This window comes from Sinocyclocheilus grahami, unplaced genomic scaffold (assembly GCF_001515645.1).
Source record: "Sinocyclocheilus grahami isolate Dianchi unplaced genomic scaffold, SAMN03320097.WGS_v1.1 scaffold1393.1, whole genome shotgun sequence".
Lineage (NCBI taxonomy): Eukaryota > Metazoa > Chordata > Actinopteri > Cypriniformes > Cyprinidae > Sinocyclocheilus > Sinocyclocheilus grahami.
Window position 1 is genome coordinate 112,142 of NW_015506572.1, and position 25,739 is coordinate 137,880.

At 38.2% G+C, this 25,739-nt stretch overlaps 1 protein-coding gene across 3 annotated transcripts in view; it reads left to right on the forward strand.

The window, feature by feature from the left end:
- The first annotated feature begins 625 nt into the window (after positions 1 to 625).
- Positions 626 to 25,739, forward strand: part of mob2b (MOB kinase activator 2b) — a 36,495-nt gene continuing 11,381 nt past the window's right edge. Inside the window, exon 1 of one of the 3 annotated variants that reach the window (XM_016256077.1) lies at positions 626 to 1,145. In XM_016256077.1, the coding sequence (XP_016111563.1) occupies positions 1,129 to 1,145 (17 nt within the window). In that variant the 5' untranslated portion in view covers positions 626 to 1,128. Of the gene's footprint in view, positions 1,146 to 17,655; positions 17,778 to 20,297; positions 20,425 to 25,739 lie in introns of those variants that run through there. The other 2 variants (XM_016256075.1, XM_016256076.1) reach the window with 2 other exon arrangements.

Genomic DNA, 25,739 nt, shown 5'->3' on the forward strand with positions numbered 1-25,739 from the left:
ATTCGCGTTGTTCAGTTTGTTACATTTTGAATTCTGTCATTTTAAAATTAGTTAACTTTTTAAAAGATGTATTAAAATGCCACACTTAAAAAAAAAAATATATATATATATATATATATGTATATATGTTCTTGTCAATGATAAGCACTTAAATGTGTTCATTAATAACAGGAAAGAAATTAAATTATGCAGAGGGATTTGAGAGTTAACTTACATTCATTTTAATTATAATAATATAATTATAATTGGTGCTGTCAAATGATTAATCATGATTAATCGCATCCAAAATAAAAGTTTTTGTTTACATGATATATGAGTGTGTATTGTGTACTGTCTGCTAAATAACTAAATGTAAATGTACAATTTTGGCAAGAAATAGCAATACATGAATACTAAATTTAAAATGAGAAGGTCTAGATTCAAAAAACACCTTTTTGGGGGGTTATACAGAAGTTTGGACATAAATATATATATATAATTTTTTATTATTTTATTTTTTTTGTAACAAAATTGGAAAAGTCAACCCAGAACACTTTAGTGTAGCAGTCAGAGAGCGTCTTGCGCAGCACGCACTACGACACGTCTGCGTGTAGTCTTCAGCTTTGACGGAGAACTACATATCCCAGCATGCCTCGGTGAACCGACCACATCCCCGGAGAGAAGAGAGGGTCGGCGTCGAACCTGTGTTTACTTCCGGATTTCCTGTATATGGCAGAGCTTGCAAACAGCCTCTCCACTTGCCCTACAAGCTCAGCGAGAGCCCCGCGGCCCGACCCGACCCGAGACCGTCTCCGGTGGCGCGCGGTGCTTCGGTGACCGGAGAGCCGCCATACTCCGGCGCAGCAGCAGCAGCGGGGAGATTAGTGAGCGCAGCTTCAGACGACCCTTCAACACAGAAAGAGTATCCTTCTGCCACCCTTCGCCAAGCGTCAAAGTCAATGCGGTCCTCGATCGGAGCGCAGGAGCGCATCCACCTCTCATGCGCCGGTCATTAACGCGCTCGCGTTCGCCAAACACGAGCACCGGAGATTAAACACAACCGAGAGCCGATCCAGACTCCGTTAGCTACCGGGATAAAACGACGGGGGAGCGGAGCAGCTCTGCTTGGATTTGTCCCTTTCAGTCATCATGGAGTGGTTAATGGGGTGAGTGTGTTTCCAAGATCGTCAGATGGGTTGTGCAAATCGTCGCCAAAAATGACACGCAGCGACCGAGCTCCTCATCAAGCGCTGGATGCAGAGAAATACACATGCATCCACGGTCTCTAGTGCTTTTACATGCAATCGATGTAGCATTTACAGTCACTGTGACGCAATACCGTCACCGGTGCGAGCGCATTTAAGCTGATCGCGTGCCATCATCATCATCATCATCATCATCATCATGGCTATACTTTAGGCTTTAAAACTTGCATCCGTTATATAAAGTATCGTTGTAATTGTAATTACTAGCAGATATTTCAATAGTCTAGAATCCTTTTAAATTCCACTTAGAACTATTCAGTAGATACTAGATGCACTTTTTTGGTTATTAGTAGCGAATGCATAATGCTATTATAATTTTAAATTGTTGACATCCAGCAGCTCTAGTTAGATTTATCCCTGTTAATAATTAGATCTTAATGATGATACTGTAGTATTCACTATAGTGAACTGATAAACTGTAATACATACTGTAGTATACTTTAGTTTTTACTAGTGCTGTCAAACGATTAATCGCGATTAATCGCCTACAAAAGTTTTTGTTTGCATAATATAGGCCTATGTGTGTATTCTGTGTATATTTATTATGCATGTGTATATATAAATACACACACATACGGTATATATTTTGAAAATATTTACGTCTATATTTATATTCATATAATTAATATTTTATTTTTCTGAAATATATACGTGCATGTGTGTGTATTTATGTATACATAATAAATATACACAGTACACACGTATATTATGCAAGCAAAACTTTCATTTTGGATGCGATTAATCGCGATTAATCATTTGACAGCACTAGTTTTTACTACAGTGAACTGTAGTGTAGTGTAGTATAATATACCCTGTAGTTGTAGAAAACTTAGTACAGTATTGGGTAAAGCACTTTTTTTATATTACTGTAGTTTATATATTACCACAGCGACTATAGAATTACTACAGCAAATAAATTCACATGCACTATAGTGTTTACTATAAATGACTGTAGTATTGACACATTTGTATCTAGTGACTGATCTGCACTCTCCCTGTTCCTGGCATTAAACCTGATTGGTGACTAACTTGAAGTCAAATTTGCGTACCGGTGTTTGTCAAACTAATTGTTGCCAAAAAAATCGCATGGCCTGGCTGAGCTATTAATAAAAGCGGTTGAGCTCTGTCACGGTGCTGATGTCTGCTTCCTGGATAGATGCAACTCTGCACGCCTTTAAAACATGTTCAGACTGTATAGAATTCACAGAAACACTGACGCAATGATCGCATGCCTGATTCCGCTTCATATCTTCATCCTAAGCATGTCTGCTTAGAAACCGCATTCAAGGTAGTCGAATAAGGACGCAGTTTGAGAATGCCACATTAATGGTTGCACTAGTTTTTGACCTTTAAACCCATCCAGCGAGGATCCCAACGTGCACCTGCAGAGAGAGAGTCGTCTGTGGAGGTGTCCGATGGCCAAGGCCTGTTTTCCTTTCTGTGCTGACCTTACAGCAACTTACAAAAAAAGAGAGCGCTCGCTGTTAATTTGTGCAATTCTTGCATTGCATTGAGTCTTGTAACAGCAAGGAATTCTAGTATTCAAAGTATGCGATGTTCTAAAGTAAGGAAAACCATCAGCGGTGGGTTTTCACAATGGTTCTTGATTTGGCTTTGTGGTTGTCTGTAAAAGAGATGCTGTGAAAGTGGACTAAACGTGGAGCTCCTCGTCTTGGTTTTGTGAAGACCCTGTGCATTATAGACCGCTTTCCTGTTGAATCCGAAAACTGGGGTGGCTCAAATCAAAAGGCTTGTATTAGGGGAATAATTAAAGGAATAGTTCACACAAAAATTTAAATTAGTTGAAAATGTTACTCGCCTTCAGGCCATCCGAGATCAGGATGAGTTTGTTTCTTCATCAGATTTGGGGAAATGTAGCATTGCATCAGTGTCTCAGCAATGGGTGCTCTGCAGTGAATGGGTGCCGTCAGAATGAGAGTCCCAACAGCTGATAAAAACATCACAATAATCCACAGCACTCCAGTCCATCAGTTAACATCTGGAGAAGACTATCTATATCATCCTGATCTTGGAGGGCAAGTACATGCTCGGCAAATTTTCATTTTTGGGTGAACTACTCCTTTAAAACTAACAGGAATCGATTACAACGTACTTTGTTGGAAGGTTTTTGTGCATTGCTCTGACGTGTTTGCTGGTCTTTGGCAGGCGATAACGGAAGGCCGAGGTGATAGGCCTATTATATTTCAAAATCTTCTCAAGTGCTGCCCTGTCTCATGGCGCGGAGCTTATTGTACAATAAAGCACATTACTTTCCAGCGTATCTGGTATGCAAGCTGGCGACAGCTTTACATTCCTGCGTCAACCCGCATCGCCATTTGAAGGGTGACCGATAATGTCTGTTACATGGCATTTTGTTCACTGTCTGTCCCCAGACGCTGATGAAAGATACTTCCAAATATAAATACCTTCAAAAGTGTGTTTCCCACTTCAGTTCAGTGCTTATAGTGGTCACCCGTCAAACAAGACTTCTTTTTTTACGGACTTGTTTTACAGCAAATTAGCTCAAATTAAAGACTGTGATTTATTTCCACTTCCAGCATTCAGCATGAAGATTTATATTATAGATCTATAAACTGTCCTTTCTCAGCACTGCGAATCCTGGTGCCTTTCTAAAACCTTGCAAATAGCATTACGGCAACGGCTTTCCCAGCTGTAATGCAGAAATAACTCCAAAGTTCATGTTTCCTGGGTTAGCATATTCAGGATCATAACGTGAGCCTGCCGTGCCCCGATATGTCATCTCCTAATTGCTGGAGTATGAGGTGGAGCACAATTAGCTGTTTCAGAGATGCTGGCACAGGCTATTGACCGTCTATCAGTTGTTTGGAGTCTCTGATGTGGGTGTGACTCCGTCAAGCACAGGTTTGGGCTGTTCAGCGCTCCTCGGGAGGAATGTGTGTATGATGAAGAGCATTGAGCACCCGCGGCATTGACGCCATGTTCTGAATGATGGTGGTGTTTATAAAGATTTTAAAAAATAAATAAATCCTGTGCCAGCTCTTTTTAAGTCTGTCTGTGATTCTCAGCTGGTTTGGTTTCAACAAACATAGTCAGGCGTACAAAAGTGTCCTTAAAATCAAAACAACCAAATATCTTTAGGGCTGAACAACTAAGGACATCAACAACCACAAAAAGTCATTGTTTTCATTATTTATGCAAGGTTACACAATGTTGTTACAAAGCTGATATTTTAGATTTTTTTTTTAGTGAAATTTCTCAATTCTCATTTCCAATTTTGATACCACTGCAACAACTACTAGCCAAGCTAATTTAAAGTTCAGACATTATTAAAGACAAGTAAACAGTTGAATTGCAAGGAACAGCACAAATAAATGCAACACAGATACTATAAACTAAGCAGTGTTTAAAGTTCAACAGGTATGGTTAAGAATAGTATTTAGGTAATCAAATATAAAATATCACAGCATAATCTTAACTTTATACTGTAGATTAATCCTTATTAAAGTATCAAGCGCTCTCTGTTTGAGTTTTTAAATTGGCAAGATTTTAAAACGCATACAAATAATAATCTTTTGGAACAATGCAGTCCTTATTGTCGATCTGCATAGGCCCAACAATAAACAATGTATTAACTGAATAAGAAAATTGACAATTTTGAAAATGCATGAACGGCAGCAGAAGGGCGATTAACCAGTCTAGCAAATGGGACAAACACTGGGCCAAATGTTTGTCATGTTTAACCAAGTGAGATAATTTTGTGCAACAATACCATAGCGTTTGATTTGACGCACAGTCTTAGATCTCAACAACAAAGATTTTCTTCCCCTTTTTAAAGCTGATTAGCCTATTTATATTTATATATGAACTGTTTTGGGATTAGTGTATGTCTGGTTGTTCTCTATCAGACATGCAACCTATTTTCTGGGTTGTGACTCTCTAGTTGACAATTATTTGTTACACGAGACACAAATCGGGGGCTCGTCCGGGATGCGAAACTGAAAAGTGACTTATACCTCCAAACCACAGCACGTTAAAGTTGTTTGCATACTGTCAAGTGTCAAGCCTGAGCTCGATGATCTTAAATGTGATTGCTAGAAGTGAAGCAAAACATCAGATATGCCATTTGCTTGGCTTTCCTCGCTGTTAAGGTCAGCAGTGCCTTCACTGCAGGACCAGATATGCTCAACTGAATATGAAGACATGCATCCAGTTGACCCTGATAGAAACTAGGCTTTATATGCTGGAGTTTGCAGTGTTGAATTCCCAGCACAGCACCCAGCTTAATGCCTACGGCAGAGCTCGTCTCCTGTCCCACACCTCTTAGGGCTGAATAATTGGGTTTGTGGAGGTTGTGTTGGTAGACAGCGAGAGGGACTGAAGGAATAGCCTTGCTGCATATGTGTGTTTTCATGTGGATCAGATCTGTTGTCTGTTCTGCTCTGAAGCTGGTCAGTGTAAGTGTGATGGGTATTAGTTGACAGTTTCTTCCACTAGCTGGAAGCACCCGTGTTCCGGCCAAAGAAGGGAAAGCTGAGGAGTAGACATGACATACCTGGAGAGTCTGTGCTGCTTATGTAGGGCCTGTGGAGACCGCTGGGCTTTACACGCACCTGGATACAGCCTGAATGCATTCAAGTTTGCGTCAGATTTTAATTTCGTAGTATTTTATGAATCTGACACTATGGATCTGAAATTGATTTTTTTTTTTATATATTTATTTTCTAGATTCCGTTTTAATGTTTAATTTAATTTTAGTAATCAAAAAGCATGTCTAATTGAATTCACAAAACAGATATAATTTAATAACAATTTATTAACATTTTTCCCAAGTTCTGTGTTTTCAGTTTTTATTTTTCTGGATATAACTTTAATGGTTTAGATATAATACTATTATTATTATTATTATTATTATTATTATTATTATTATTATTTTATTCTTTTTTTGCAATAATAGGGCTCTATGAAATGTTACTTTTTTTCTAGATTTATGATTGGATACAAATAGATTATTAAGGATGATGATGGTAATAATGAAAGTATAACATTTAATCAATTGAAATGTACCAATTTAATATCTCTTTTATTTGCAATAATGAAATAATTATTTTTAGAAATTCAGCTGTGTCTACAGCCATACTTTTGATTTATTCATCTGGAATTTGCCAAATTCCACAAATATTCGCATTGTACTGTAAATTATGACTTCTGTCATTCCGTCACAGGCGTCCGTATTGTCTGGATTGCATAAATCATAGGGCCATTATATAGGCTAGTCGTAGACTGACATATTATCTGTAAAATGTTGACATAGGTTGGATAGATGCACCTGTAAAGTAGTAAATGTTCAATGTACATTTTTTGTTTTAATCTGTGTGTGAGAGAGAGAATGTGCAAAAAAAAAAGTTACTATTATTTAGTTTACACGATACCAAAAGTTCACTGGCTGATACGATACCATAACAAACGTGGAGCTGAACTGTAACATTATAAATGATTAAGCTTTTTGCATTAAACATTGCTTAAGGGAACTTAAGTATACTGCAGTTGCATAAAATGTTTCCTGCTGTTGTGTTTTTCATGTGCTTCCAGTCTGTGCCCGTGTTTGAGTGTTGCAGCATGTTTCTCTGTTGGTTTTGGGTGCGAAGGTCTCTGCCAATAGAGGCCGGTTATGTGAATGAACTAGTTCAAGAGCTTTCCACTGAGTCAGAATAGAGAAGATCACTCTGTTTTATGGTCTAACTGATAAAGTAGGAAGTAGGTTACATCAGCACGCTCACCTTAAGTAATGGCTTTGTAAAGTGTTTATAGCTTGTCTGTTTCGAATTAATTGAAAGTGAAAGTAAACTTGTGAAATTGCTCCCTTTCCGAGTATATTCTGCTGAATGTGTTTTGATGCACACGTCGATAGCATATTAGAAAAATAGCGTGCCGTATAATGTTTCACTTCCTATTTCTGCTGCAGAAAATATATGTAAGCTTGTGCTTCCTTTTCTCTAAAATAGAAGAAAAAAAAAACGCACATCCTCTGGTTATCTGTGTTTGTGGTGAAGGCAAACAGCCTCTGTCAGGTGTGTGTGCGTGTGTGTGCGTGTGTGTGTGTGTGTGTGCGTGCGTGTGCGTGCGTGTGCGTGTGTGTGTGTGTGTGTGTGGGTTTTCCCTCTCCAGATTTTAGCATTTTTATTTTCAGAGGTAGTTTTTTTTTGGTATATGGTATTTTGTATGAATTATGGGAAGGTAATTAAATAACTGCTTGAATTTTGGTCTGTTTGTCCCACAAAGCATTTGTTTGGCTTTAGAAGCTTGATTTGTCTAAACCACTTTCATGATTTGTTTTGATGCATTTTGTGTTTGTTTGTGAAAAAAAAATCTTAAAAATCAAATTCTTAAATTCTATTCAATAAAATTAATTTCATACCAACCAAACAAGGGTTGATGTGGAAGCGTTTGTCTTGCCGTTCTCTTCCTCTCATGTGTTTTTCAGTTGTTTCTGATGACCTACATTGCATCCTCCATCGCTGCGTGTGCAAGAGCGTCACTTTCTTCATTACATCTTTTCCTCTTCCTCCATTTGTTTCTTTGGCTGTTCTCGTCCTTGCGTGTCCTTCAGCGTGACCTCGGAGCGTTTCTTGCAGTCTGAAAAGAATGTGCATAAAATGTTCCAACAGCCTGACTGCTATCACTGAAATAAGTATTTTAGCCAATCAGAAACACAAACGCTGCACATTTGGGTTCGCTGACTCGTTTTTGGAGCACAGCAGGGTTTTGGAAAAGGCGTGTGTGGTTGAAGTTTGCAAAATGACTGGAATAGCTTACATCACCTTTTTAGGGTTTGCATACTTGAATGCAGTGAGGCAAATGCAAATGAAGCGTGTGAGAGAGAGAGGGATTCCGATTGAAGCTTGTCTTTTCCTTGTATGGAGCAGGAATGGGCTTTAGTTGGATTATGTAGTGTGATATCAGGCGTCCTGCAGGCTTCCACTATACCTCACAGATCGTGTGTGTGTGTGTGTGTGTGTGTGTGTGTACAAACGAGGATGCCCAAAATGATTAGAACACTAGTATTTTCACCAGCTAAAAGATGGTTTTAACTATCATTTGCTGTAGTGTGTCAGCAGGAAATATCAGTTTGCCTTTCCAAACATTCATTTGGCCATTAATTGTAATAATCCAGTGCGATGTTTGTGCTCCACACAGAGATCTGATCTGATTATCGTCCAGTCTGTCTGTGATCACAAGAAGAAACTGAGACGGACTAAATCCAGCAGAAACTGATATTTCCTGCTGACACACTACAGCAAAAGATATAAAAAACTGACTTAAAACCATTTTATTCGCTGGTGAAAATACTAGTCTTCTAATACGTTTTTGCCACCACTGTATCTCATTTGTTCTTTCTCATTATTCTTCTCGAAATCACACACTGCACACTAAGAGCTTGTTGTTGTCCTTTAAACAGCTATCTATAGATCAGGTCTCGTGTGTTTAAATTAGGCTGTTTTCACACTTAGTTTTGATTGCTTGGTTTGAAGCTGAGCTTAGAGCTGCATTGATTAATCAACATCAGACCCAAATCGTGCAATTATCACACTGCAAAGGCTGTGATTTCATGAAATATATCCATTGCGTGTTTTAAAGTGAAGCTGTGTTCATTTACACATGAGCAGCTCTTGATCTGGTGTTTTCAGCATCTCAAAGCATTTACAGTAAATGCTGCTTCACACAAACTTCATCTCTGCATTTGGAAACGCGGCGATGTGTGCCAAACGTTTTCCCATACTTGTAATGAGAAATTTGAAAATTAAGAAATTAAGTCGACCATAAATATTAATACTGTAATTTTACAGTTGCGATGTAAAATAAAAGTATTATTTTTTATATTGTTTTACAGTGAAATTACAGTGTTTTAATAGTATAATATTGTAGTAATTTAAAACAGTAATATTTCTTAAATAAAAAAAACTTTTACTTTTTAATTTTTAGTCATGTTTACTCTATTTTGTTGTAGTAAGAAAGTAACATTTACAACTAGGCTTTATCGATATTATCGCGGGAAGACTAATTCTTATTTGGGAAGAATTTTTACCGGTATATTGCAAACGCCCATCCCTACAACTCGGGATAAGAAGATGCCAGCTTCACTCTTTTATTCATGATTTTGTCCAGTTGGATTTACCAGCCTATTTTAGGCTGTCTATACAAGAGAACTTTCAAACCGCCGTCTTGCCGTTCTCTTCCTCTCATGTGTTTTTCAGTTGTTTCTGATGACCTACATTGCATCCTCCATCGCTGCGTGTGCAAGAGCGTCACTTTCTTCATTACATCTTTTCCTCTTCCTCCATTTGTTTCTTTGGCTGTTCTCGTCCTTGCGTGTCCTTCAGCGTGACCTCGGAGCGTTTCTTGCAGTCTGAAAAGAATGTGCATAAAATGTTCCAACAGCCTGACTGCTATCACTGAAATAAGTATTTTAGCCAATCAGAAACACAAACGCTGCACATTTGGGTTCGCTGACTCGTTTTTGGAGCACAGCAGGGTTTTGGAAAAGGCGTGTGTGGTTGAAGTTTGCAAAATGACTGGAATAGCTTACATCACCTTTTTAGGGTTTGCATACTTGAATGCAGTGAGGCAAATGCAAATGAAGCGTGTGAGAGAGAGAGGGATTCCGATTGAAGCTTGTCTTTTCCTTGTATGGAGCAGGAATGGGCTTTAGTTGGATTATGTAGTGTGATATCAGGCGTCCTGCAGGCTTCCACTATACCTCACAGATCGTGTGTGTGTGTGTGTGTGTGTGTGTGTGAATCTACATGGCTGCTGGATTTGAAGTGCTTCCTCTCCTGTTCTGCACAAAACCAAGGATTATTGGAAATATGTGCTTGTGGCAACTAGGGTTGTGCGATATTGACACAAAAAATGATATCTCTTTTCTGGGATTTTATCGATAATTAGACGATATTTTGCTGAGTGTGTTATTGTGCTGGTACCTTAAGGACTGCCGCAGACAGCTGACTCCTAATGTTTTTAATATTCTTCATATTCTGTGTGCTGGTCAGTTCATACTGAAAGAAATTAATCTTTTCCAATAAGTTTAAACTGATTTTTACATTTTATGGGCATTTTTACCTTTATAAAGCCATTTTGAATCTACATGGCTGCTGGATTTGAAGTGCTTCCTCTCCTGTTCTGCACAAAACCAAGGATTATTGGAAATATGTGCTTGTGGCAACTAGGGTTGTGCGATATTGACACAAAAAATGATATCTCTTTTCTGGGATTTTATCGATAATTAGACGATATTTTGCTGAGTGTGTTATTGTGCTGGTATCTTAAGGACTACCGTGGACAGCTGACTCCTAAAATTTTAGATTTTCATATTCTGTGTGGTGGTCAGTTCACTCTGATAGAAATTAATCTTTTCCAATAAGTTTAAATTCATTTGTACTTTTTTTAAATGGGCATTTTTACCTTTATAAAGCCATTTTCTAAAATTGTGCATCATCTTTTGAGTCAAATTTAATCAGTGAATTAGAATAATAAGATATTTGGGCTGTTACCAAGCAAATGAAATCAGTATCAACAAAATTCATCTTTACAATGCAGAGGAAACACAGAAGCTGCGTCTGAAGCGGCATTTAGACGTAAACGGTTTAGTGCAGAACATGAATGCTTAACCTGCAATTGCAAATGCATAAATAATGTTTTGATATATTAAACATAAAATGTTGAATACTGTTATTCGAAATGATCTGAATAATAACTTAAAATGTGAAATTAAAACCGCTAGCAGGTAGCATCAAGTCACTGTTAATAAGTGAGTCATTGCGATTGAACCAGATCATCTAAACGGTTGATTCATTCAGGAACGAAACGCGTTCAGAGACGTAAAACAACGTTGCTGTGTTTGGAATTATATTTGTAGTCGAAATAGAGCAAAAGCAGGCAATATTGTGTCTAAAACGTAAGTCTCTTAAGTTCTTGTTTTTTGAACTGTTATAAAAATATATATATATATATATATATATATATATATATTACGTGTGTAATGGTAACCATGGTAATTTTTGGAGAAAAAACGGCACTCTCTGTGTGATATTGATTTACTATATGAAATATAAATATATACATTTTCTCTCCCCATATCTTGAATTTTGTGATCATTCTAAATGCATTTTATGCGTCTAGACTCCACGTAATGTATGTGTGTACTCTGTAGGTGTGTTTTGAAAGGTTTTTCCAAAATACTCGATATTGTCAAATCACACATCATTAAAACAACACTTGCGATATTATCGCGGACGATATATATATATCACACACCCCTAGTGGCAACATTTCTGCAACACGTTATTATGTACATTACTGCATGTTTCGCGGCAGTTTCAAAGTGAAATGTCCAGTGACTGGCACTAAAACACATGTTCAAAACGTGACAGTGGCACGTTTTTTATTACTTTGCTTCAGGTACGTATTGCAGCAGTTCAGAATTTAAATGTCCGGTGATTGCCGCTGAAAGGTTAATGCTCTGTTGTGTTGGAAAATAACATCCCCCCTACACCAAACCCAATCCTAAACCTACCCGATAGTGTTATCGAATGCAGAAGTGATGTCAAAAAACACATTTGCTGATGCAACCCTGCTATTTTCACTTCCTTGTATGCAGGTTTGAGCTGTTTTTAAAAACCGTATCGTATCGGGAGCGCTTCACCGCACAAGTGCAACGCCATATCGGGTGTGCTACCAAGCAAACCTACTGCGTCAGAAAAACCATGCATATGGAGCTGGATATGTGACGCTAACATTCAAAAGTATCAGTTTTCAAATCTGCATGTTGGAATGGTTTTGAAGTCATAAGACAATATTGTGCGAAAATTCCACGTTCTTATTCGAAACTCTGCCCCTGCAAATCACAATTTGTGTGAAAATGAATAAAAGTGGTCTGAGTTTTAGTGTTCATTTCAACTGGAAACTGCAGTGATTCGTACATATAGGTGCATTTTTTAGGTAGAGACACGTATGGGTAGGTTCTGCAACATAACGTGAATGTTAGTTAAAGTTTGGGTCTGGAAACTAAAAGGTCATAAACCTACAAAGAGGGATTTGTTCCTGTAATTGGCGTCGAATTTCCTCAAGTGTCAACTAAATGACAAGAGTTTTCATGTACATGTCCAGATAAATCCTGGCCTACCGAATGACCTTGGATGTCAAGATTTAACGTTGTACAGAAACCAGTTCTCTACCAATCGTACTCGCGCTGTCGCGCTGCGGTAAGATTACCTAGCTGTGTGTAAAGGGCAGGGGAGGTTGTGCATGTTGTTGACCTCTAGTAGCCTTCTCTCAGTCTTGAACGGATAAGATCGAACGAAATAATCTCCTGTAAAATCACTTCTGAGCTGTTCAGGGATCAGCCGTTTCTCAGAGTAAGACCATAGTGCTTCCTTCGTGTGGTTGGGATCTCTTTTGCATGAGGTTTTGGTCCATTTAAGCATAATGTTAATAAATCTGGTGGTGTGAATGTTTACTTAGACGAAGGTTAGAAACCTGAAATCTATTCTTTTCTCATTTAAAAATTGCTGACTTGGCTTTGGATGAAAACTTAAAGTCAAGTCACATTAAATACAGGATATTTTGACTGTTGTAAAAAGTCAATTTGGTGAACAGACGCTCAAACTGATGCATCTGGACCAACGAGGTTTGTTCTCACGCATGTTTGAGCTTCTGTTTATCAATGTTTGATATGCTCTATGTATGTGCGTTGATTTTGTTTGTGAATGAAAGCCTGAATTAAATCTGTTCACCATATCCAGCAATCATGTGTCTTTAGAACAGTTGGATTAAATGGCTCAATTCATATGGACTTCTTTCAAAGATGAACAAAAGTCACCCAGAAGTAAAAATGATCATCATTTATTCAACCTCATGTTGTTCCACACCTGTGTGACGTTCGTTCTTCTGTCGACACACAATCCGATGCTTTGAAGAACATTGGGAACCAAACCACATTGCAGCCCATTGGTTTGGTAGTCAGTGGAAAGAATTAAAATGATGTTTGACGGATCGTTTGAAAATTCAATTTAAAATTGGATTTCAAGTAAGCATTGTAGTCGATACATATTTGCTTGAAATTGTGGTCCATCCCAAACCAGTTTGATTAGTTCGTATCCTCATGCAAAAATGCATTAGATCATCACCTTAGCTTTGAGACGCAGCTATAATATCTGGGCCCTTTCATCTATGTGAGTCTGGTTAGTTTTTGCTTTCTCAGCAGCGTTGCATAATGGCTGTCTTTGCTGTTTCTTGTGGATTTTCAGTGCCTTATCCTCTCTCCATCTGCAAGTCTGTGCGACTGGCACTCAATAGTATTATGCATGCCGTACTTGGTTTAGGATTGGCTCATTGCACATGTGTGCTCTTCATATCTCTGTGTATGTTACATGTTGCCGAGGCCCGCGGAGTGAGCGCAGCATCATCTGAGCGTTATGTAAGCGTTAGCCAGCTGTGGAATGCACTTCAGCTAATGCCTGTGTAATCCAGCACTGGAGCTAGAGATGGAGCTCCTCTCTTCCGTCTCCAGCTCTCATCCCAACCCTCTTCCCGAAGGATTAGAGCACAGGTCCGTCCTCACCGAATACAGTCGCCCCTCCATCCTTTCTCACTGCATTGCTTTTAGTGATTCATGTGGCATCACAACATGAGGACATTACCATATACGTAATTTAACAGTAATTTGGCCTGAACTGTGAACTGCACCAGTAGATGAAGGTGAGCTAATTATGAGCTCATGCGCTTATAGTCTTGTCTTAAAGGTACATTATAGCAAAAACAGCCTGATTAATTTAAAGATTGATTGGGAATGGAATACTAACTTAATATTAATTAATTGATGAATTTATTTATTTACTTATTTAAGCATAAATGCATTCATTTATTTATGCATGCATGCATTTTCTTTATAAATGTGTTAATTTATTTGTGTATGCATTAATGCATTCATGTATTTATAAAAAAAAAATTTAATTGTTTTTTTGTGTATGCATTTATTTATTTATGCATTAATGCATTTGTTTATAAGTGTATTAATGCATTTATTTATCTATTTAAACGTAAATGCATTTATTTATGCATGTAATTATGCATTAATTTACTTATGCATGAATGCATATTCTTTATACATGTGTTAATGGATTTGTTTGTTTATGCATTAATGTATTTCTTTATAAATTTATGTATTTTTCTATAAACTTATTTAAGCATTAATACATATATTTATGCATGCATTCATGTGTTTTTACTGGGTCTACTGGGTTTTTAGGTGGTTGCGTAATTCCTTAGCAAATACTAAGCTGATTGACCCTTCTCTATACCTTAGTAACTGTTGCTGTCTGCGATTTTCTCACAAGCTTTTGTGCTACTCGCGCCCCCCCCCATTATTAAAAACCTCTGTATTTGTTCCAAAGCAAGTTTAATTTTAACAACGTTTTCAACATTTCTGTATTGATTCAGATCACTGTAGCATCTGCATATTTCCCAGAACATTGGTTCATTGTTGAAACATAGACGAGGTTTTTAACTATTCGGGTGACTATGAAAAATATTTCGTTTTTTTTAAACCATTTTGATGAATAATTTCTTTAAAGAAAAACTGATTAAAATGCTTTGAGATCTCATCTCAACCCATGTGAACATCATATATGTAATATATAATATCATACTTTCACTGTGGACACAAGTGGATGTGTTAAAGCAGTGTAATAGTGTTTGGTTTGGCCTCACAAACACACAGCCTGCTCTGTCCGGACATGCAGAGACGCCGCGTTCAGGCTCGGCTTGTTTTGCCTTTGAGGCTTATATCCACACAGTCTCTTGTGCTTTCCCTCAGCCACCTGCCGGAGAGGAGCAGTGGGGCAGGGGAGGTCATTAGCCTTCGCTCTTTCACAACACACTTTTCACAACTGCCTCAGTTTGTACAGCTTCATAGTGAATAGTGGATGCCAGTAACATCAAATGTCATTTAATGCAAGTCATGGTAACTTTCTTGCTTTCTTTCTTTCTTTCTTTGAATGAATTATTCTTCTCAGTTTTATAAATGTCTGATTTTTTTTTAGATTATGCTCATGAAAAACTGTTGAAGTTTGTCTCCTAATTCTAAGCATTATAATACATATTAGTATTAATATAAATGCACATTTATTAATTATAATAGTAATATTTGCCTTAATAATAATAATTTCTGCCTTCTACAATGGACGTGTGTGTGTGTGTGTGTGTGTTGTGTGTATTAGTGTGTGTGTATTTGTGTATGTGTGTTTTAGAGCCCGACCGATATATCGTTTAGACGGCTGCGTCCGCTCTCCTCATCTTCAGATGAAATACTGCGCATATGGATTTAGATCCTCTCATCTCTGAGATTCATAACGCATATGAGGGATCAGATCTGTCAGCAGAAGTTCAGAGAGACGCTGAGGTCCAGTGTGGAGCGGCTGACCGCTCGTGATGTCATCAACGAGGGACAGAGCATGATATCTGTAGTCAGTATGACCAGTCAGCCCTCAAGGGAATGTTTGGTCGCTTGAGTCTGTTGAATGGTGATTTAACTCTTGTCACCTAGTTGGAGAGACTCAATGCTCAGTAAATAAACAACAATGTCACCGTATTTTACTCTCACAATGAGCTTATCATATTCGTTTGCTACATTAGTAGGATCAGATATAGTGAATAGTGGATGCCAGTAACATCAAATGTCATTTAATGCAAGTCATAGTAACTTTCTTGCTTGCTTTCTTTCTTTCTTTGAATGAATTATTCTTCTCAGTTTTATAAATGTCAGATTTTTTTTGAGATTATGCTCATGAAAAACTGTTGAAGTTTGTCTCCTAATTCTAAGCATTATAATACATATTAGTATTAATATAAATTCACATTTATTAATTATAATAGTAATATTTGTATATAATATTTTTTATGAAGTAATATTTTAGATTACAGTGCACATTTCTGCCTTCTACAATGGACGTGTGTGTGTGTGTGTATAAGTGTGTGTTGTGTGTATTAGTGTGTGTGTTTTGTGTGTGTGTGTGTGTGTATAAGTGTGTGTTGTGTGTATTAGTGTGTGTGTTTTGTGTGTGTGTGTGTGTGTCCTATGATTTCCGCGATGCAGAAAACATGAACAGAATTGCGGAATCCAGTCATTAAAACTGAATTTACTGTATAATGCATAATTGCATTATACAGTAAATGCATACTGTATAATTTCATGGAATTTGTCTTATTTTTGATAAATAAATAAAAAACAAGTCAGTACATATATACATGTAGACTGTGTCTGTGAATATAAAACTGCAAAAATACAGTTTAAATATGAATGTCCTGCATGTTCATTTGATTACCAGAAAATACACAACACCGAGTTTGTGAAAAAAGAAAAATGTAATTATTATTATTTAATCATTTTAGATGTTTACATTTGGAAAAGCTGTGCTTCCTGCATAAACCTGCCCCTGTTGGTTTGGCAGTATCATGCTTGCCCTACACAGTTACCTTGTTTAATTTCTTAATTCAAGTTATATATATTTTGTTCTATTTGTGTTATTTAAGTTTTTCCAGGGTGGGATTCATTAGCATGGCTCTATTTTGGGAATCTGTGTCATGGTAAACTGAGAATGAGATGGATGTGCTGTAGAGTTGATTTTTCTTTGATTTACCCTCACATTCAACCCGAGACCGTCTTCTAGCATTTCCCAGCTTGCTCAGTAACCAATCAGGACTCTCCCGAGAGCGAGTCGAGACTAGCATTATTTTTCAAGAATCACAGATGAATAGAAAGTTCAAAAGAACAGCATTTATTTAAATCAGAAATGTTTTGTAACATTATAAATGTCTTTACTGTCACTTTTGATAAATTTTATGCGTCCTTGATGAATACAACTATTCATTTCTATAAAAAAAAAAAAAAAACTACCGACACCAAACTTTTTAAAAGTATTGTATGAACTTTAAAAATGCTTTTTGCGTATCATGCAAATATGAAAAATGCACAACATGTGGTGGTGATAAATCATTCATGCTGCGATCCACAGAAATCTCAGTTCGTACATGATTAGCAGCATTTAATAGTTACACTCTGTAAGCATTAGGCTATATAACGCTCAAAGCTTGCTCTAGTTGTGCAGTGTGACAGACTTTAGTTCCTAAGTTCAAAGTGCAGATTCTCAATATGACTTTTGTTCCCAGGATGCATATTGCTGTGCATTATTGGTTATATGCTGACAACGTCACATCTCAGTCAAGTGCATGCTAATCTTCATGGTTTAGACCTCCTTATCAGCAGCAGCAGACAAGAGAGGAACTTATCCAGAAACCACAGCCGTAGCTTCAGCTCGTTTCACCCCATGCACATACAGCTGGGTGGGCAGACGTGTTGATGCTTGTTTCTGACAGATACATAGGAAAAGCCGTTGTTCATGTTGCGAGGAATTATCTGAGAGGTTCACAAATGGCGGAAGCCGAAGAAGATCCGCCGGTTGAAAACCCTCATGGTCTTCTGTGGACGCTCTTCACCAGGTACTCGCTTCTTCTGAGGCAATCAAACAGTCAGAGTTTTCAGTAAGTAGTGGTGAGGTTTCGCAGAACTGGATAGCGAGCTCTATGTTGGCGTGTTTGCTAAGGAGAACTTGACAGGTTGAAAAATGATGTTTTTCTGGGATCAGCTCAGATAGACTCAAGCCTCAGCTATTTCGAGCATTTCTAATATCATTTCTTTGGAGCATTTTCACAATTCCGCTTGTATAATTAGGGAGTTGTTTAACCACAAATGACATGTTCGTTTACGCAACCTAATTGTTCAAGTTCTATATTTCTTTGAATCACTAAATCAAATGTTTGGCAGACTGTTGAATCCAGAATGCTGAATCCTTGACAATTTTCAAGCGACATCTGAAAACTCATCTCTTTCGACGCTACTTAACTTCATCCTAAATTAAAAAGAAAAATGACTAAATGTAAATGTATATTTTTGTCATTTATCTGTTCTGTTATTTCATGCACTGGAGAGATTGTATTGGTCAACAGAGTTAAGGTGTGTTCACTTTTATGATTATTGAACAATATTTTGTTGGTGAATTACAGTCATTTTAGTAGGAATTTGTGCGCAAGTATAGCAAGAGTATGAAAAATCTCCACAGTTTTGCAGTGACTTCAAGTTGGTCAAGCGAATTTGTTGCGCTGACCAACAGAAAGCTGCTTGGTTTGAAAGTGACTTCTGTGTGATCTGTGCTTCATGCACCACCAAGCTATTAAAAAAAGCCCCTTTTTTGCCCACAAAGTTTCACCTAAACATTGCTGATGTGACCCCACCTTTAGAAGTAAAGATTCTTTGTCGATATATATCCAAGATATATATTTTTAAGAAAACATTCACTGTGCCACGGCATCTACACGTTTGCGTCACTGCTTTCGCAAGCTTTTCTCTCACCTGTGGAGGCAATAAAAGCCTCCTCTGTCTGCCTCCCTGCCCCTGTTTTTTTGCCCTCCTGGACAAACGCAGCCTGTGAAGGCTCAGCGCTCACACAGGCCTCATTATTTCACCACTCCCACCTACAACCTGACGTCCGTGCCTCATTTTAGAAAGCACTCTCTTTTTCCAGGATTTATTTCAGGCTGACCTTTTAAGGCTTATGCAGTAATAACTGAAGGCTGACGCTAGTGTTTGGATTGAAAGAAGCAGCCAGTATATTAACCGCGCTGAACACTTTTAGCATTTTGACCTTCATTTATATGCTTCATGGATGCCTAGAAATAAGCTGACGTCTATGTATGCTGGTGACTTCTATGCATATACTGTATATATAAAAATAGAGGGTATGCATGCTTATTTTTATATTATATATTAGCAGAAAAGCTAAAGAGAGCCCATGCATGGAGCCAGAGAGGCTGCGAGTCTCTAGCATGTGTTTGTCTGTCTTGGCATGCTGTTAGATGACTAAAATATTAGTCCCGGGGCCAGACTGGCCCTTCTGGCTTCCCGGTGTCGAGTCTGAACATGCCTTCGAGCTCTGCAGGAAAATTCCAGCCTGATGTTCCACTGTAAACTACATTGTCATAACATGAATTGCTGCACTACAGCAGCATCCAGTACGTCACGACTTCGTCAAAGCATGCGGTGAAGCAACCTGTTAAGGAAATGCTTCATTAGTAGTTGACATATCGAGCGGTTATAGCGGTGCCATGCACCGTAATCAATATAGAAGTTTAAAAAAAAAAAAAAGTGTTCATTCTTCTGCTGATATGCATTCATTTTATGACCATATCAGTGCAATTGATATACTATTATAGTTTGTTGTTAATATTCAATTAAAATTAAATGTAATTTTAGTTAAAGTTTTAATAATCATGACATGTTTTAATCATTAGCTTTAGTTTATTTACATTGAGTTATTTTAGCAAATAAACTAAATAAAAATGAGAAATGTTGCCTTAGCAACTAGTTGAAATATATCTATTTTTTTAATACTAGATTTTTTTATTATTATTATTTGTGTGTGTTTGTAAAATCACACCTCACGATTATTTGTACATCCTTTAATTGAACTTGGCACAATTTTTTTATTATTTTTTTAAACATCATGTTACTGATACAGTATATAGCCTAATGTAAGATGTTTATATGTATGTATTTACTTATCTATTTAAATTATAAAAATGCCATGCAAAATGCATAAAAATGCTATTAGAAACTTTAACATAGTTTAGTCTTAGAATGGTAGAGAATGAGGTTTCCAGTGAGGAGAAAGCTGTAAATGTTCAGATACGTGATGAATATAGTGGAAAAGCATATGTATAGATGCATTATATTATTCCAGTAGAAATAGAGGAATCACATCTGTGTGTTTTGGGGGGAAATCCAGTTTTACTGTCCCCAGAGGGAGCACATGGTTCTCTGTGTCCAGTGTGTGTGAGAGTCACATGCATGAGGTTTCCTACATTCCAAATATTGTGCCTTGGCCCCTCCCATCCGTTCTGCGATTGGCCAGAAGTTCAGCTGCAGGAGAAGCACAGCAGAGCAAACTCTGGGTTCACTTGATCAGAATCTATGATCGCGTTCAGAGGCGTTTGGAAACATGGTTGGAGATGACAGCGCGCTCACGCAGAGATCCCCCAAAAACGGATTAAGCTGTAAAATGGTCCTTCAGGCGGTTGGCAAAGTGCTGAGGTATCGTTGTCTGTCTCCTGTGCTCCTCTAAGGACTGCAATGATTTCTCTCTCAAGTTCTTCGCAGTGCACTGTGCTGGAATGTGCCGGGATGGAACTTTACACTAACTTTTCATTGTCAGCAGTGCACCTTTATTGTGTGTGTAATTTGCATGTTTGCCAGGTTTCTTCAGGCTGTAATGATATACTATCTTTCCCCGCGGGGCTCATATAGATAAGTTATTATTAGACTGAATTGCGGCTGGGCCAGTGCGGTTATCTCTGTGTCAGTGGACCAAAAGGTGCACTGGTATTTTTAGACACCATATACACAGTTTATATATAAATTACGCCAAAAGTGCTTTATAAAGTGCCCAAAAAAAGCATATATATATAGATATAGATATCTATATATATCTATATATATATATATATATATATATATATAGATATGGTATTTATTCTAAGTCCATCTAGTGATGAGTTTAGTCCTGCTTTGTTGACCTGTTGACCTGGTTGTTTGTGTTGTTGAAAGTGTAGCTAATATGAATATAGACCTTTTTATTTTTTTATTGAAAAACAAAAAAATGCAGTATGCATTGAATCAGTAACAACTTATAAAAAGCACCATGTTTTAAAGAAAATTAAATGGTCAAATGAATGCGAGATGTTATATGGATAGAAATAATGTCATGGAATAATATATAACACTGATAATAATTTTCTTTTCACCCTTCATTCATTAAATTGTATAAGGAAAGCGCTATATGGTGCATAGAGCAATGCATATATTTGTAATATTTTTATTTTATATATATATATTTTAAGTCATTTGTCCTGTTGTCAATCAGTTTGAATAATTGTTGTTGACATTCGTTTTTATTTATTTATTTTTTCTGGTGTGTGTGTGTGTGTGTGTGTGTGTGTGTTGTACCAACAGTGGAGACAAAAAGACAAATATCCATGAAAATGGATTATAGAGAGTAAAAAAAAATCAAATAATTAAATATTAGCATTACAATTAGCTGCTTGATTTTATTTATTATTATTTATTGTTATTGTTATTATTATTGGCATGTAGTTTCAGACTTTTGGACCCCGCTTGTATATAAGATATACTATGCATTTGGATGCAGTCCCCGTAATGCTGTCTAGGCAGGCAGCGCAGTAGGTTTTGAGACGCATCCAAATGCTTTATTAATTATTTAGTCGGCCCTTTTTATCCAGAGTGCGGTTTAATCACTAAATTTAGGCTGTGTGTTTTCCAGATTACAATGGAAGCTAATTTCTTGTTGATTAATGCTCAGGTGCACTGTTTTAGTGAATAATTGAATGGGTACAGTCTGGCTCAGCGTCTGGGATCGTTCGGTGGCCTCAGGTGAGCGACTGAAAGAAGAGCGCTCTTTCTGTCTGTCAGTTAATCATTTAACAAACTCTCATTCTGTGTGCGCAGCTGCAATGAGCACGGATCGCGTACAGCGTGTTTGCTGGGGATTTCAGATGTTATCATTGCCAGCCATAACTATCCGTTATGCTTGTGTTTTCATTTTACAGCATATTTCTTTGAGAAGCGTTATATATGAAGGTGTTGGTAATTATCAACTCTAGGGATTATTGCATGCTTGATAAATGCCAGTGTGAATGTGTTGAATGAGTGTGATGTTTGCAGTGTATTTGTGAGGAGAGTCTAGTTATCTGTCTTTAAATAAGTTGCAACCAGTTAGAAAGTTTATGTACACTTGTTTATAGACTTGCATTTATTTGCACTGCAGATATAGGCAACATTATAGCATTATGCCGTACCAAGAATGCCACACTTTGCATGAACATTAAACGTCTGGATTTGAGTTTTAATGCACAGCTTTGCAGGTGAAATAAACCACTGCTCTTTTATAGCCGTGTACTGTAGCATCAGCCTCAAGCTGACATCCATCTAATTTTAGTCTAGTCTTGGCGTTCCTGCGTTCTCTCAGACTGTGGCTTTTCAGAGAAGGGACTAATTTGATGTTTCTATTATAGTCTTTTAAATGGCACTTTTCAGGCTCGAGTCAGTCAGTCTGGAGTCAGAAAGCTGCTTCTCGGTTCATATCGGCTGTGGCTCAGCTTAACCTTACAGTTTTGCTAATGTGTTTTAGGTGGGATCAGCGTCTGAGGAAATATGTGGAGACTCCCTAGAAGAGGTTTGCTAAGTGACTTTGCCTTTTAAGTCTTGCGATGGAGCGAAAGGATTAACCCAGTTAGCAAATTAAACCACACTGCTGTCTTCTTTCACGCCCATTACAATATTTGTTTACTAATTTGGGATTTAAGGCAGGTTTTTCTTCCCCCTCAGTCAGGTTTATTCCTGACGTGTTTGGCATTTTTCTGAACCTGAAGGTCAGTTCGTACGTAGGATTCTCATGTTTTTTAATAGTTTAAATAGTTGAGATTCTGCTGGTTTATATAAATGCACCAATTTGCAAAAAAACTAACATTTTTAAGTGGATCAAGATGTCGTACTATGCCTTTTGCTGTTTTATGCATTAAATACTACTACTTTAGAGTCAAATACCATGCTTTTTTGGATTTTGCATGATGCAGTAATAAAGCACGGAATGCATTTTATCTCCGTCTTGACTCTGAAAGTAGGAAAATGCGTCAGCGAGTCAGTGGAATGTTTTTCATCGTGTCTCGCCCATAATGGACTAGGCATGTAGCTTCTGAGTATTTGCCAGAGAACATGCCCTGAGAATAAAAATAGGCTCGATTCCACCCAGTCAAACGCTCCTAATTGCACAAACTTTTCACATTTCTCTGTCTGAGAGCAACACCAGTCTCTGATCATATCTCACACGGCCATTCATAACAGCTGAGCTCGTCTTGTTCCCACAAAGAGCATCAGAGATGCCTTCTCAGACATCATGTCTGTCTGCAATCTACATCTCTGCATCTGCATTTCCTTTCGCGAGTCTGTAGTTCATTGTTCGATTGTGATCCCGGGAAGGAAGTTGGGAACAGCAATTAAGCCGAAACGTCTTTTGCATCATTTGACTTTCCTGAAAGCCACAGGCATACGAGAAACGTGCCAGAGCCTGTTTTATTAACCATAAATGGAGTCAAACGCAGGCAGGTCAGCAATCAGACCACACTGAGCGGTCATCTGCAATAATTGACTGTTGTCACTGCGTGCATGTTTTGTACTTGGCCTAAAGCCTGTGGCACAGTCAGCCTTTGAATGCATAATCACATTGGACTGTGTACTAGGGGTGTGCGATATTGACAAAAAAAATATATCTCCATATTTTCTGGGATAATTAGACAATATTTTGATATTATTATTATTAAATATTAATTTATTTTGAATGCCAGAAGAATACATTATCCAAACATATCGTTTGCCAAGCCATGTTATTTTTAATTTGAAAATGAAAAAAACAAAATAAAAGACGACTTTGAATACCAGGTCTATCAAAACTTCTAGCAAACCTCCGGTTCTTTTCAGTGTACTGTGGCTTCTTTATTTCTTTATTCTTTATTTGCGACTATGCTAATTTGCGCTGCGTGTAGTATATTGCGTTGGTCGATATGTAAATTAGATGTTGCGTCTGTGTTTTTTAAAATGCGTGTTAGTAAATCACACGCAAAAAATGTCCTCGCCCATCGGCGCTGTTTTGGAATTGCGCTCTCGCGCTAATTTGCCCTTTTTAGTAAAACCGGCCCTGGTGCTGTTACAAGGCAAATTAATTCAGTACAAACTAAATTGATTTACACACTGTTTAAAGCACGACATGAATGCATTTAACTTGCAGCTACAAATAAACATAAATAATGTTTTGATATTTGAAATTATCTAAAAAATGAAAAGATACTATTAAAACCGCCAGTAGGTGGCAGCAAGTCACTGTTAATAAGTGAGCCACTGCGATTGAACCGAATCGTTTTAACGGTTGATTTATTAAGGAACCAAACGCCGTCGTCGTCATGTTGCTCAGAGACGCAGAACAGTGCTGTGGCTGTGTTTGGAGTTATTTTTGTTGGTGAAATAGAGCAAAAAACAGGCGATATGGTTTACGTCTCTTAATATTAACTTCTTGTTTATTAAACTGTTGTATAAAATCAATATCAGATTCGTAATCATGCTGATTTTTGGAGAAAAAACGGCACTCTTCGTGTGATATTAACTGTATGAAATTATATAAATAAATACATTTTCTGCCTCCATATCTTGAATTTTGTGATCATTCTAAGTGTATTTTGATAGACTGAACCATGCAGTGAAAGAGCGCTCGCGAGTCTAACCTACTAGACTTCATGGATGCGTGTACTCTAGGGGTGTTTTGTTCGGTTTTTGCTATATACTCGATCATTTTAAATCGAACATCGTTAAAACAACACTTACGATATTATTGCAGATGATATATATCACACACCCCTACTGTGTACACTTACTGTTGAGTGTGTGTTTGTGTGTGTTTGTGTGTTAGTGTGAGAGTGTGTGTGTGTGTGTGTGTGTGTGTGAGAGTGAGTGTGTGCGTGCGTGTGTGAGAGTGTGTGTGAGTGAGTGTGTGAGTGCATGTGTGTGAGTGAGTGTGTGCGTGCGTGTGTGAGTGCGTGTGTGTGAGTGAGTGTGTGCGTCGGTGTGCGTGTGTGCGTGCGTGTGTGCGTGAGTGAGTGAGTGAGTGTGAGAGTGAGTGAGTGAGTGTGTGCGTGAGTGTGTGTGAGTGAGTGTGTGCGTCGGTGTGCGTGTGTGCGTGCGTGTGTGCGTGAGTGAGTGAGTGAGTGTGAGAGTGAGTGAGTGAGTGTGTGCGTGAGTGTGTGTGAGTGAGTGTGTGCGTCGGTGTGCGTGTGTGCGTGCGTGTGTGCGTGAGTGAGTGAGTGAGTGTGTGCGTGAGTGTGTGTGAGTGAGTGTGTGAGTGCATGTGTGTGAGTGAGTGTGCGTGTGTGCGTGCGTGTGTGTGAGAGTGCATGTGTGAGAGTGCATGTGTGTGAGTGCATGTGTGTGAGTGCATGTGTGTGAGTGAGTGTGTGCGTGAGTGTGTGTGAGTGAGTGTGTGAGTGAGTGTGTGCGTCGGTGTGCGTGTGTGTGTGCGTGCGTGTGTGCGTGAGTGAGTGTGTGAGTGAGTGTGTGAGTGCATGTGTGTGAGTGAGTGTGTGCGTCGGTGTGCGTGTGTGCGTGCGTGTGTGTGAGAGTGTGCGTGAGAGTGTTTGAGAGTGTGTGTGAGTGCGTGCGTGAGTGCGTGCGTGAGTGCGTGCGTGCGTGTGTGCGTGCGTGTGAGAGTGCGTGTGAGAGTGTGTGTGAGAGTGTGTGTGAGAGTGTGTGTGAGTGTGTGTGAGAGTGTGTGTGTGAGTGAGAGAGAG